Source organism: Monodelphis domestica, chromosome 6, assembly GCF_027887165.1.
Source record: "Monodelphis domestica isolate mMonDom1 chromosome 6, mMonDom1.pri, whole genome shotgun sequence".
Classification (NCBI taxonomy): Eukaryota; Metazoa; Chordata; class Mammalia; order Didelphimorphia; family Didelphidae; genus Monodelphis; species Monodelphis domestica.
Genome location: NC_077232.1, coordinates 89,416,402 through 89,430,632, shown reverse-complemented (window position 1 = coordinate 89,430,632; position 14,231 = coordinate 89,416,402). Strand labels below are relative to the sequence as shown.

The following is a 14,231-nucleotide window of genomic DNA, read 5'->3' as shown; positions in this document are numbered from 1 at the left end:
AGAATGATAACATCTACATGACCTTTGTAATAGGATCTGTTGGAAGCAAAGGGCTTCCTACACTTTTAAGTCATGTACACATAGGGGATGAAGTTCTTATTACTTTTCACTGACTCCACATGATTGGCTTTGAAGAGCAGATAAGCTTTGGATCAACAGAGATCCATCAAATGTCCTCAGTGATTTTTTTCCCTCTCTTGCCTATTCAGGAAGCTGAGCAAATTTTTATCACTGAGTTGGCAGCCCTGGCTCGAGTGCCTCTCACCGAAAGCAAACCAGCAGCCAACAAGAGAGGACAGCCTGGTGAGTGAAATGAGAGAGCCTTGCATGGGAAAGCAGAAGACCTGCCTTTGAATCCCAGCTCTGCCATTCACTAGTTGTGTGGTACTAGGTAAATCACTTTACCTCTCTCTGGACCTCAGTTTCCTCATCTATTAAAAAAAAAGACAAGTATACTCTTCTCCCTGGTTACCTTACAGTACTATGGTAAGGACTGAATATAGTAGTGAATGTACAGCTCATAACAAATGTAAATGTTTACTGTTGAATTCATCATCGTTATCATCCTCTCTGTCCATTAAAGAAAGCTTTCGTGCCTCATCATTGGGTGGCGATATCTTGCAGTTATGAAAGATTATACCAATGGAATTAAAAAACTGGAAAGTTCAACCAAGATTGAAAAGCTAAAGGAAAAAATTGTGATTAACATGTTTGTTAGATGGAGAACAATCTTGTTATTGGAGGCTGCTATGTAAAGCCAGAAGATACTTTGGAACATGGAACATAAAATTCCTGAGCTATAAGACATCATAAGCATGGAATGCTAGAAGTGGAAGGGTTCTTAGAGGCCTGATAGTCTAACCACTTTCATCTGAGGGCCAGAACAGGAAAATGGCTTGCCCATAGTCACACCACTTAGCAAATATTTGAAACTGAAATAGTTTGTCTTCCCCAGAGAAATGTCTGAGGAACAAAAGGAAGAAGCTCCTTACTCGAGAAAATGATGATCCCAGCCAGCTGAATGAAGATGACTCAGCTCCCAGGGGCCAGACTTCAGGATCTTTCAGGTACAATTGTGGCACTCATAGTATTACTACTCATACTTCCTACAGGCCTACCATATTTCTATCATATATCCTGGTGGGACCACTGTACTGGTGTGCCAAGTTCCACTCATAGTTTCTAAACATCTACCATATTTCTATCATATATCCTGGTGGGACCACTGTAGTCGGTGTGCCAGGTTCCACCTTCATGTCTACCATATTTCTATCATATATCCTGGTGGGACCTCTATAGTGTTATGCAAGGCATGTTTAATAACTAGATTTCTGGAAAAAAATAAAATGAACACACAACTCACTTTTTAAGATTAATCTTCATTATATTAACATTTTTCTCATTACTTTATGAGGTCTAGAGAACCAACAAAATAAATCAAGCCATGATTTGTAGCTTGTACTGGACGTTTTTTTTTTTCATTCCTCAGCTTTCTTTACTTCCTTGCAACATCTGATACCATTTATGACCTTCTCCTAAAAAGTCTCTTCTTTCTACTTTTTTATGACATTGCTCTCTCCTCATTCTCCTTTATTATAATTAAAATTATCTCATGAGACTGATTTTGAGGTAAGATATACCAATTTATTGATTATATCAATTTATCAGTTAGGCTATCATCATAACCAATAAAATGGCATATAGATCAATGATCCTCTTTAATAATCAGATGCTCCAAATCTTGGTCAGGTATATTAGTAAATAGAATTTTAGGAGCTCATTATTCAGATCCTCCCTTAAGCACACCAAGACATCTCTAAGTGGTAAGTACCTAATGAGGAGGTGGTCCATCAAATCAACAGCCCTTTCCCCACACAGAGATAGGTAGACAGATAAAGATTTATATGCATATAGCAGGAAAAGAACCCTGTTCCCCTTAATTTATTAACTAAATTCTTTTTAAAATGAAGACATTCTCAGGGATTCCTAAGGACAATGAAAATGCAAAAAGGAATAGACAAGATGGAATCTCTGACCTAGATCCCAGACATAGGAATACAAGTTAATTCTACCCAATATACAGGAATTGGGGCCTTTCTACTCCAGTGTCCTGTTATAAGAATTATACAATATTTGAAAAATAAATTCTCATACCTTCTCCAAGTCTGACCATTTCTTCGCAATCTCTTTTCCTAGATCTTCATCTTTCCAATACCCACTAACTCTGGGTGTCCCATAATTTCTGTGCTGTGACCTTTTCTCTTTTTATTCTATGTCATTTCATCAACTCCCACAGGTTGAGTTGCCAGGTCTATGCAAGTGATTCCAGATCTATATATCCAGTTGCCTAGCACAGTGGTTCCCATTTAGTCTTTAATAAACCTATTGTGAGTTCAAGATGATGGCCAAACGGGTTGTGCCAAAATTATGTAATGGCAATTCAAGCAATAAATAATTGCAAATAGTATTATGAATAAGCGTATTGAATTAATCTAGGGAGTTTGTGACACATTCTTTTTGTGGTGATTGAAAGAGATTCCTGGAACAAAGAGGATAACTCCCCTGAGAATATAAGGGTTGAAAGTGGCATTCGAAGCTCCTACTTGATTTTGCATTTGTTATTAAATAACACAATAAAGAAATATTGAAGAAATATACATTGACAATGAGGAAATAAAACCATCACTTTTTTGTAGATATGACAGTATCCTTAGAGAACTCTAGAGAATTATCTGAAAAACTAGTCAAAAGGGGCAGTTAAATGACTCAATGTATGGAGAATCAGAATTAGAGACAGGATGTTCTGTGTTCAAATGTGATCTCTGATATTTTCTAGTTGTGGGATCCTGGACAAGTGACTTAACCTTCATTTCCTAGCCCTTATCATTCTTCTGCCTTGGTACTAATATTTAGTATTGATTCTAAGACAGGAGGTAAGGGTTTAAAAAACTAGTCAAAACAATAAACACCTTCAGGAAAGTTCCAGTATATAAAATCCACATAAAACATGAGAATTTCTATGTTACCAAAAAAAAAACAGCAGGAAGAAAAAGAAAGAGAAATTCCATTTAAAAACAACTGAAGACAATATAAAATTCTTGGGAATCTATGCACCAAGACAAAACTATGTATATATATATATATATGTATGTAAAACATTCCTTACACAAATAAATAAAGACTGATCTATATAATTGGAGTAATATAACTTAATCATGAATATGCTTGCTCTGGGAGAGGGAAGGAAAAGAACATGAATCATGTAACAATGGAAAAATATTTAAATAACTTTTAACCACGGATATGCTGAGGCAGTATAATAAAAGTTACAATATTACCAATATAAAATTTTGGTTACATAAAATTAAAGGTTTTGTACAAATACAGCTAATGCAGCTAAAATTAGAAGAAAAGCAAGAAACTGGGAAATTTTCACAAGTTTCTCTGATAAAGTTCTCATTTCTCTAATTTATAGGGAAACAAATTTATAAGAACTATTCTCCAATTAAAATGTGATCAGGGGACCATTGATAATCCATCATGGTAGTTTTCAGAGGAAGAAATCAAAGTTATTATGGTTATGTAAAAATGTTCTAAGTCATTAATAAATCAAAATAATTGTGAGGTAGCAATTCAATCCAGCCAACTGACTAACATGACAGAGGAGGAAAATGACAAGTAATGGATTGTATATGGGACAATAGGTATATTATTACTAAAGCTGTGACCTAGTCCAACTTTTCTGGAGAACAATTTGGAACTATGCCCTAAAGGCAATAAAACTAAGTATACACTTTGACCCAGGAATACTACTACTAGTTCTATATCCCAAAAAGATAAAAGAAAAAGGGAAATATTTAAGACTTCTCTTTCTGTAATAACAAAGAATTGGAAAAATAGGTTATTCCCACCAAATGGGAAATGGATGACCATGTCATGGCATTGGAATGGAATGAAATACTATTATGCTATAAGACATGATGAAAGGATGGTTTCAGAAAAACCTTGGAAGATCTTTATGGACAGATGCAAAGTGAAGTGAGCAGAACCAAGAGAATATCTTACACAGCAACAACAATATTGTTAGGATAATTGATTACAAAAGATTTAGCAGCAGCTCAATACCATGATCAACCATAATACCAAAGAACTCATGATGAAGCATGCTTATCCACTTCCAGATAAAGAAATGATGGACTCAAAATGCAGATTAAAGGATATTTCTTTCTCTTTCTCTTTCTTTTGGAACAAGACTAGCTCCAAAATATATTTTGCATGACTTTCATGTATTTGATGGGTATTGTCATTCTTGCCTTTTCAATAGCTAGGATAGGGATAGGGGTAGGGAATTTGGAACTGAAAACAAAATAAAATTGAATTTAAAAAATTAAATAATACAATTCAGAATAGTATTAGCATGAGTCTCTGATGCCTTTGAAAAGGGAGACTAATTCTGCTATATTCAGTTTTGGCCGGGTCCTTTTTAAGTATTTAAATTGTAACTTAAAGCTAGGTAGAGTAGATCCACTTTGTCTCAATTTCCTCATTTGTAAAATGAACTGGAGAAGAAAATGGGAAATCACTCTGTTGGCCAAGAAAACTCCAAATATGGTCAGAATGAGTTAGACATGACTGAAATAACTGACCAACAAAAATATAAGAGACTGTACAGGAATAAAGGATAAGATGCCTAGAAAAATAAGTCCAATAAAATATTAATGTACATGAGGTTATGATGGTTGAAAAGGGAAAGAAGGAAAAGAGGTGCTAACATTTGTCTCATATTTATAATGAACTATTACCAAGGCATTATATCAACAGTTGTTTTTAAGTATTGAGTTAGGTATGTGGCAGAAAGACTTGATTAGCCACTGTAACAAGGAGATGGTGAAATCACCATCCCTTGAGAGCTTTTAAAATAGAATTATTGAACCATCTGTTTTTGATCACTAAATTAAAATCTGCTTGTGACAAGGAGCTAGACCAGATGACATCTTCAAGGTCCTTTCTATCTTCCTGAATCTAAATAAATGTTAAAATTTCAGAAGTGGAAGAAATCTTAGAGGTCATGTAGTCAAAACTTCCAATCAGTAAAGGAATCCCCACTCCACCATCTCTAATGGATGTCTAACCAGTTTTTGCTTAGACACCTCAAGTAGCAAGAAATGCATTTGCTAACAAGAAAGCACATTGCAATATGGACAGCTGTGACGATTACACAATTCTTCTTTATCATGAGATAAAATCCACCTCCTGACAAATTCCACCCATCACTCCTATTGCTGCCTTTTGAAGTCAGACACAAGAAATCTAGACCCTCTTCTACATGATATCCATTAGATACTTGAGGACTGCTTAAATAATTAAAAGTATTAGTCTTTAGCTAAGTCTTCTTTTCTCCAAACTCAACACCCACAAAAAATCTTCTGAAATCATATATGTGGATATGGCTTTGAGGAAAATCCTATCGTACACCTAAGGTAGAGCTGGTAGCTGGTAATGAAGTTCGGTAATCGATAATCTCTAGTTGATTGTAATCTTTTAGAAACTTTGTAATAACAATACAAATGACTCACATTTCAATATCTCAAAAAACACTTTTCTCACAGTACCTATGCAAGTTTGTACAGTGTTATTACCTCAATTTTATAAATGAGGTAACTGAGAGTTTGAGACTTTAAGTGACTTGCCCAAGTCTTAAAGAGATCAAGAATAAACTAGGATTCAAATCCAGGTCTACACATTCCCAAGTTTTGAGCTCTTTCCAGCCCTCTATGCTGTTGGCCCACTGCACCCCACATTTTATGTTGGTACATAGTTTGTCCACTATTCAAACGTTATTTGGGATATGTGATTGCATGAGTGATAAGAACTGTAGAATAGTTTACTTCATCTGCTCCAATCAGATATTTTGAGCCTTCATTCTTCCTTTAGATAGGACTAATTTTCTGAGGAATTTAATCAGGCATACCTTCCCCAACTCTGCCCTCTGCTGCTTTGATATATTGCCTGTGAGAAGTACACATGGCTCCTTTGAAAAGAATAGGGTAAATGTAAATGGTGTAATTCATAGGATCATAGATTTAAAACTAAAAAGGAAATTGGAGATTATCCAGTATAACCTCCTCATTTTTTAGAAAGGAAACTAAGGTCCAAAGAAGTTAATGATTTATTTTTCATTTCTTAAGGAACAGAACTAAGACTTAGCCAGATCATCCAATTTCCAGTACTGGCTTTTCCCACTCTTCCATTGTCTCTCTTCAAAAGAAATCGGGTATATTTCTTCTAGCGTTCACACCTTGTCCGTTCTCATATGCTGACTCAGGTAGTCCGAGGAAGTTTCGGGTGGTGAGGCAGGTGTAGTAGAAAGAATACCAGAGTTGGAATCATAACATCTGGGTTGAAATTTTAGTTCCTCCACTAACTAGCTGTGTAAGTGTTTGGCAACTTACTTAATTTCTCTGAGCCTCAGTTTTCCTCTTCCATGAAATAAACCTAAGCATCACAAGACCTACTTCATGGCTTAAAATGTATGTTAAAATATTATACATCAATATATGTAAGAATGCCATAGCACCTTGAAACACTTAGAGGAAGTCAATCTCTTATTACGGCTGCCATGTTTGGTACCATATGGCTTGGCCCTTCTCATGAAAGTGCAGTTATCAGATCCCTAAATCATAGATTTAGAGCTGGAAAGGACCTTATAGGTCATCTAGTCTGGATCCTTCATTTATAGATGAGGAAAATAAGGTTCAGAGAAGTTAGGGAACTTGCCCAGGATTCCACAAGTAGCAAATGAAGGAGTAGGGCCAGAATTTGAATTCATGCTTTTCAATAAACATGGCGTCTTTTTACTTGTATTTTTAGAATGTATATTGCATTATAGAATGTATTTTACATATAGACTGTATATTTACTTGTGTTTATAGAATGTATATATGTATTTATGCAGTCAGGTGTTTTCCATGATTTTGTCTTTACATGCTAAGAAGAAAGATGGAATAATTCTATGCCTGAGGTTCTCATTTATTTTATTTCTTCTATTTTATATACAACAGATTACAGAATCAAGGTGAAAGTGAAGTGGGTGAACAAGACAACTCAAAGAAGATCAGGAAAAAAAGAAGTAACCTCTAGTCACTTGCAAAGACACTGAGGTGTAAGTATTGAGAGCATTGCCTAGAAATTGGAAGACCTGGCTGTGTCTCAGTCTCCTCATTTATTAACCACTGAAGATACTTGTGAAATCTTCACGTTTTTCTTTTTTGTGGATTAAGTTTGATAATTTTTATGGAAAAGGATTTTTAAAACTTTAAGTATTATGTAATGAGAAAATGATGTTGCTATCCAGGACCAGAAAGCATAAAAAAATTACCAGAAAAATAAATATTTTTTCTCCATATGTTAAAAAAAGTAGGCTTTGCAAATTCTTCACTTTATCACCTTAAGGAAATCGGTTGTACTTCTTGGATCTCATCTTCCTCATATATGAAGAGAAGAAATTGGTCTTTGTGATCCCTCCCAAGGCTAACATTTTTTCTTCTAAACTTTTCATTCCATTTTTCCTGGTCTGCTGTCCTAAATCAAAAATAGCCTCATTCTGTGCAAATGATGCCAATTTTTAAAAAGAAAATAAATTTGGAAAATTGATGCAGCTACAAATATTTTTATGACTAGCAGAACTATTGGATTATATCATGCTTACTTTTGTTTCTAGTCCATTCTTTTTCTTTTTTTAAAGAAAAGTGGCTTCAAAAACCTATCTCATAGTGCCCTCCTGTGGCAGAAAAAAATATTTGTGTTCTGAATTTTTGAGAAAGTGGAAGTACTTCCATTTATCATCTCTATCAATAAAGAAACATTCATTAAATCTCTACTTAGAGCCAGTCTTTGGGATACAAGAGGCCAAAGACAATCCTGCCTCCACAGAACTTACAGCCTTTCACCCATTTAGAAACAAGTTTTTCTCCCTAAACTTTTTAAGTCATACTTATTGAATTTCAAAGATAAATGATAATACCATCTTTTATAGCTAATAATCAATCGAAAGGCAGTAGGATTTAGTAGATAGAAGGCAGTCTTTGGAACCAGTAAGATTTGTATTCAAGTCCCTCATCTGACATAAACTAGCTGGGTGACTATAGGCTAGCCACCAACTCCAGCAGTTTCTCTGTCCCCCTAAGGTTGTAAGTTCCATGAAAGGATGCTGATCTTTATCCAATGATGCACTTTCCACAATGGAATTTCCTGATTCCAATAAAATCACAGGGACAGACTACAAAGGCAAGGTTTGCATTACTATGGTACTTTTATCATTTGCACAACTCTTGGTGTGCTCTCTGTCATTAGATGATCTTAAGAACTTGTTGAGTCCGGGAAGTAGGTTCTGTAGCTCAAGTAACTCAAGTATTTTACCCAATAAGTGGCAGGATCAGAACTTGAGCCCCAAACTGACTCGAAACCCAGATCTCTTTCTAGGATACCATTGCTGCTTCCTAGCTGAGGAAATGGAGTCATCCTTACCCAAGGAATAGTTAAAAAGAAAAGCAGATGGTAATAGAGGAAAAAATGGTTAACTTGAATTCAAATTCAATCTCCAAAACTTTTGAAGAGTGGGATAGGTTGGTAACTATGAAGTCCAGTCAGTGCCTCTCACTTAAAATGAGTAATAAGAAGTCCAACAAATCAGTCATAGGCTTTGGGGTAATTAGGAAAATGGCCAAAGCATGAGTATAATATAAATTATCAAATGAGTTGAAAAGGGAATGATTCCAGGAACTAGAACAAGTGTGTTTTTCCAGCTAGAAACCACTTGGAGACTTAAATAAATTTTTAAAAATAATTTTAAACTTATTTTTTCCTTTTATTCATTTATTCATTTGTTCATTTATTTATTATTATAAAATTTTAAATAATTTTAAATCTACTTATTTCATTTATTCATTTTTATTTATTTAAAAAATTAAATAATTTTAAATAAAAAAATTAAAATACAAATTAATAGAGTGGTATTTCCCAACTCTCATTCTTCTTTTTTCCAGTCTAAACATCCTCAGCTCTTTCAACTAATCTTCACCTGATAGGACCTTGAGTTTATTCAGCATCAAAGGCTGAACTTTCAAATCAAAAAGAACTTTGAGGGATGCTATTTGTCATTGAATTTCCTAAAATGTGACATTCAGAATTTAATGAGAAATACACCGTGATAGAGTATTGGCCAAGGATTATCACCTCTCTCTCTCTCTCTCTCTCTCTCTCTCTCTCTCTCTCTCTCTCTCTCTCTCTCTCTCTCTCTCTTCCTGGTCAATATATGAGGAAAAATCACATTAGGTTTTCTGCCATGGCTGCCATGACAAACTGCTGACTCAGGTCATGTTTGTAATCTCCCAGAACTCCCAGGTCATTCTCAGGGAAATGCCAAGTATCCGTATTTTGCCCTTCTTGTATTTTTGAAGTCAATTATTTTCATCTAAATGTAAGACTTTTATGTTAGCCAAATTTCATCCCTAAATTTTATCTCAACATTCTATATCTTTTTGCATTTAACCCTATTATTGATTCACATATCGGACTGTATGACCCTGGATAAATAATTTGGCTTCACTAGGTCTCAGTTTTCTCATTTGTAAAGTGAGGGAAGAGGACTGGCCTGAGAGATCCCTCCCCTATCCAAAGTTATGATCCTCTGTAATGAAAATAAATAATCGTTATCCTATATTTTGTCATAACTTACTTAGGAGAAGGTCCTTGCATGCAAAGTGTTTCTAGTTGTTGCCTTTCACAGAAATGAAGATGGATTAAGCTTTTATTATGGATCCACACATATAATATATATATATATATATATATATATATATATATAACAACTCCCTCTACCTCTTGCCCCATCTCCCAATGCTTACATAAAAACAATACTCATCTCTCCTGCAGCTAAAATTTCCCAGTTTTTTCCTTCCTCCCAGGAGGAAGGAGGTCCAGTCAGGAGGACTCATCATAGAGATGGAGATGTAGCCTAGTGTGCACTTCTCTTGCCCAGTTTCCTTAGAGCATCCCAGAAGATAGTATGATAGGGTAGAAAGAGGTCCACATCTGGTCTCTGAGGACTGGTGTCCAATTCTTGATTCTGCTACTTACTTCCTGCCTCTGTGGGCGTGAACAATTCTTTGAATAAATGCTTTCTTAACACTAAAACGCTAGAATTAGATGAGATCTCTGCTCCCTTCCAGATGGAAATATGATCTGTCCAGTCAACAAAGTCAACAAGGATTTAATAAGCACCTACTATGTGCCAGGAATTGTGCTAACAACTGGACATACAGAGAAAAGCTAAAACATAATTCTTCCCTCATGATGATCATGTTATACTGAAAGATAAAGAACAAAGAGGAGATAAAACCTGATATTCAAATCTGAGCCTACTTATCCAAACTTATGTCCTGCTCCTTTGAGCATGAATTTCCATTTTTCAGATGGGTCAGTCTTATTGTCACCCACATACTAGGAACACAGCAATTTCTTCAGTTGCTGTTATCATCATTAAGCATTTATATAGTGCTTATAAGTTTGAAAAATGCTTTATAAATATTATCTACTTTTATCTTCAAAAAGTTCTATCTTCCTCTGGGAAGTAGGTATTATTATTATTTCCATTTTACAAGTGAAAAAACTGAGATTCAGTGTTAATAATAATAATAATAATAAATACCTGGTATTTATATGGAGCCTACAATGAACTAGGCACTTCACTAAGTGCTTTATAAAAATTATTCCATTTGATCCTTGCAACAACCCTGGAAAGTAAGCCCCAATTTTCTATTTTGCAAACAGAAGTTGTGAATTAACCCAGGATACATATTTATAGCAAATTTCGGAGATTGAATTTGAAATCAGGCTTTCCTGTCCTTGCCATTATTAAAATGTAAGTTCTTTGGGGGGAGGTATTGGTTTTCTTTTTATATAATTATCAACATTAGTTTCTGAAAATGAAGAGGAGAAATGATCATGATTTGGGCATGATGGAGTGGTTTTATTTTATAGTGGATAAGACATTGTTCTTGGCATTAGGGAGACCTGGGTTTGAACTATAGTTCTGTGCCTGGGTATATCAATACCCTATCTGGGCTTCCATTTTCTCCTCTTCACAATATGGGGACTAGAAGTTCTGAAATCAACAAAAAGTTTCAAGAGTGTAATGGAATTTTACTGTGCAGTAAGAAATGTTGAATATGAAAAATTCAAAAACTTGATATGATTTGCATAAATGAATTCAGAGTGAGATGAATAGAACTAGTAAGATAATTTACATGATGACCACAATAATGTAAATGATAACAACTTTGAAAGAATTCAGGATTCTAGCCAATGTAATCATCACTTCAAACGACTGACAATGAAACATGTGTCCTGTTCTTTGGCAGGCTGACTTAAGCCTGTTGCTTAGCCTGGGGACTGGAATAAACCAGACTGTTTGACCAGATAGTATTTAAGAAAAGAGACTTGCTTCATAAAAGATGGAAAGTTTATTCAGCAAATATAAAGCAATGATTCAGTTGACTATAGCTTCCCTGCCTCCATAAATGTGATAAGAAAGGTATGTTTACTTGTACAGAAGTGACATTTCAAGGAAATCTGAAGAGCTTTATTCCTTTGCTGGGCTTTTATGCTTTAAGCCTTTGGTCTCCAAATTGACCTGTGTGAGAATTTATTTTCCAAATACTGTATTAAAACTTATACTTAATTTCAAAAGTAGAAAGATCCTATATCAATTCATGTAGAATTAGTGTATATTCCTACTTCTTGGATCTGGGATAGAGAGCCCATCCAGTTTACCACTTTTTGGATTTTCTATGTCCTTAGGAATCCCAAGGAATGTCTTCCTTTTTAACAGAATTTGATGTATAAATGAAGGGGATGAGGGTTCTTTTTCTGTATACATGACCTCTCCACCTTTAGGGATGGGGAGGAGTGGTTGGCTTGACAGACCATTTCTTAATTAGCTATTTGCCAATTAAAATATCTTGGCATGTTCAAGAGAGGGGCTAAATAATTAGAGTCTAAAATTCTATTTATTAAATTGACTGACAGTTCCCAGGTTATCTCTGGACATTAGAGGCAAACATTAAAATATATCTCTCATTATCAATTATGATGTTGGCCTAATCAATCAATGGATATAATCAATAAATTGGTATTCTAACCCAAAAATCAGTCTCACAAGATCATTTTTAATCATAACATCTGTGAACTTTAGATTACTCCACCCTACTTAGTCTAGCAAAAACAGTAATGTCTACACCCATACTTAAGGATTAAGTATTTAGGAGGATGGCCTATGACAGACATGTGCTAGCAAATGACAAATCAGAAACAACTGGCAGACCCCTGGGCTGTCCTAAGTCAAGCTTAAGCTACCATTGGTACATGTGAGATGCAGGAACGTGATGTAAAAACCATCTATATATTTCATGTCACTTCCTCTCTCCGGCCTCTCTCTTTCTGCCTCTGGCTGGCAGTGTGCTGAGCATTTTGACATCTTGGTGTGGGGGCAGCTATTGTCCTATTGTCCAGTTTGGCAGTGAGTTTTCCTTTATGCTATACTGGGAGAAGCTGAGTAGCCTAGTTCAGGTAAGGCATCTTAACTGAGCTTTCTTGGAGTTTGGGCTGATTCCTTTCTCCTTTACCTTCCAAACACTATCCTCTTAAGAAAGCCTCTAATCTTCAAAAACCTTTGAACATCCCCCTGGCACAGGCCAGGCCAGAGAAATCCCATACCCTCCTTCTCTCTCCTCCTTAATTCTTTCCCTCTATATTAATTAAAATCACCATAAATTGGAAACTGACTTGGGTATTTTATTTGGGATTTTCTCTGGTGACCAAAACTAATTTAGATTTAAGTAACAACCCTAAAATTATCCTTACACATCTGAAACCAAGAAGTATTTGATCAACCAATCAGAAAATGGGAAGAGAGGTTCCATCCCATTCTCACTCTAATAGTTAATTATATGGCTTATCTCATACCAAAAAAAGAAAAAAAAAAGATCCCTTACCTTTATCCCTACAAACTCCCTAACTGAATTCCATCCACTTTGTAAGATCCTGGCTTTCTTCTTTCCAATCTAGATGTTGATACCCCAGGACAGTCATTACCCGACAGCTTTTGGGGCATTTACAGTGGTGATTGCACAAGTGTCATTGGGAAAAATCCATTTACCAGCATATGTACCTCACCCCTGGAAGACAAGCCTTGAATTCTTGGGAATCCAAATATTACTTATATTTTGGATGGAAAATAGAGAGTCTCAAGATTTAATTTAATTTATGCTATAAATCTCATTACATTATACTTCTTTCTAATGAACCCACCATTCATCCAAAGCTTCCTATTACTGTTGAGGGTATCATCATCATTCTGATCACCAACATTTACAATTTCTGTGTCATCCTTAATTCTCATTCTCACTCCACACAAATCCAATTTTGCCAAATCATGTCATTTATACCTCCATAGAAACTCTTATATCTGTTCCCTTTTCTTTTCTCAAATAGTCACCACTAACATTTTGACCTCATCACTTCTTCCTCACACTATTGCAGTAACATCCTACTAAATTTATTGGGTCTCTTCCTGTTCTAAGTCATTCTGAATACAGCTGTCAAAGTGATTTTCCTAAAGCACAGTTCTGGTTATGTGCCTCTCCTAGTCAAGAAATTCCAGTGGCGTCCTAGTAACTATAAAACTGAATATGATTTCATCTCTATCTCATAAGTTTTATTTTTGCAAAAGTTTATATAAGTTCTATTTTTGTAGTTCTGTTTTTATTAAATTATACTTTTTTAAAAGTATATAATATAAATAGTTATATAGATAGAGATAGATAAACAACTATTCATTAAGCACTTACTATGTCCTGAGTACTGTGCTATGTGCTAGGTACATTTAGAAAAGTAGAATAAAAGAATTATTTTCCTCAAAGTGCTTACATTCCAATAACCAGAGGCAGAAAACACAGAAATGGGTGCTTGAGAGAGAAAAAATAGGGTTTCTGGCTAAATAACCTAGGGTGGAGATGGTTGGAAAGTGGGCCAGTGGCCAAGAGAACACAAGAGGTAGAAAGATGTTCTAGTTTTCTCCAGCTAGGTAAGGCAACAGGCTCACCTATTAGAGGTGGAGGTATTGAGGAGTCGATTGGTTTCTGGTGGGGTAGAGATTGTTTATAGAAAATGTA

General features: G+C 35.2%; 1 protein-coding gene across 3 annotated transcripts in view; it reads left to right on the top strand.

Moving 5' to 3' along the window:
- EVC (EvC ciliary complex subunit 1) overlaps positions 1–14,231 on the top strand; it is a 148,021-nt gene that overhangs the window by 128,761 nt on the left and 5,029 nt on the right. For 2 of the 3 annotated variants that reach the window (XM_056802414.1, XM_007496750.3), the window contains 3 exons: positions 210–303; positions 956–1,067; positions 7,062–7,162. In XM_056802414.1, coding sequence (XP_056658392.1) covers positions 210–303; positions 956–1,067; positions 7,062–7,140 — 285 coding nt within the window. In that variant the 3' untranslated portion in view covers positions 7,141–7,162. Of the gene's footprint in view, positions 1–209; positions 304–955; positions 1,068–7,061; positions 8,853–14,231 lie in introns of those variants that run through there. The other variant, XM_007496749.2, reaches the window with a different exon arrangement.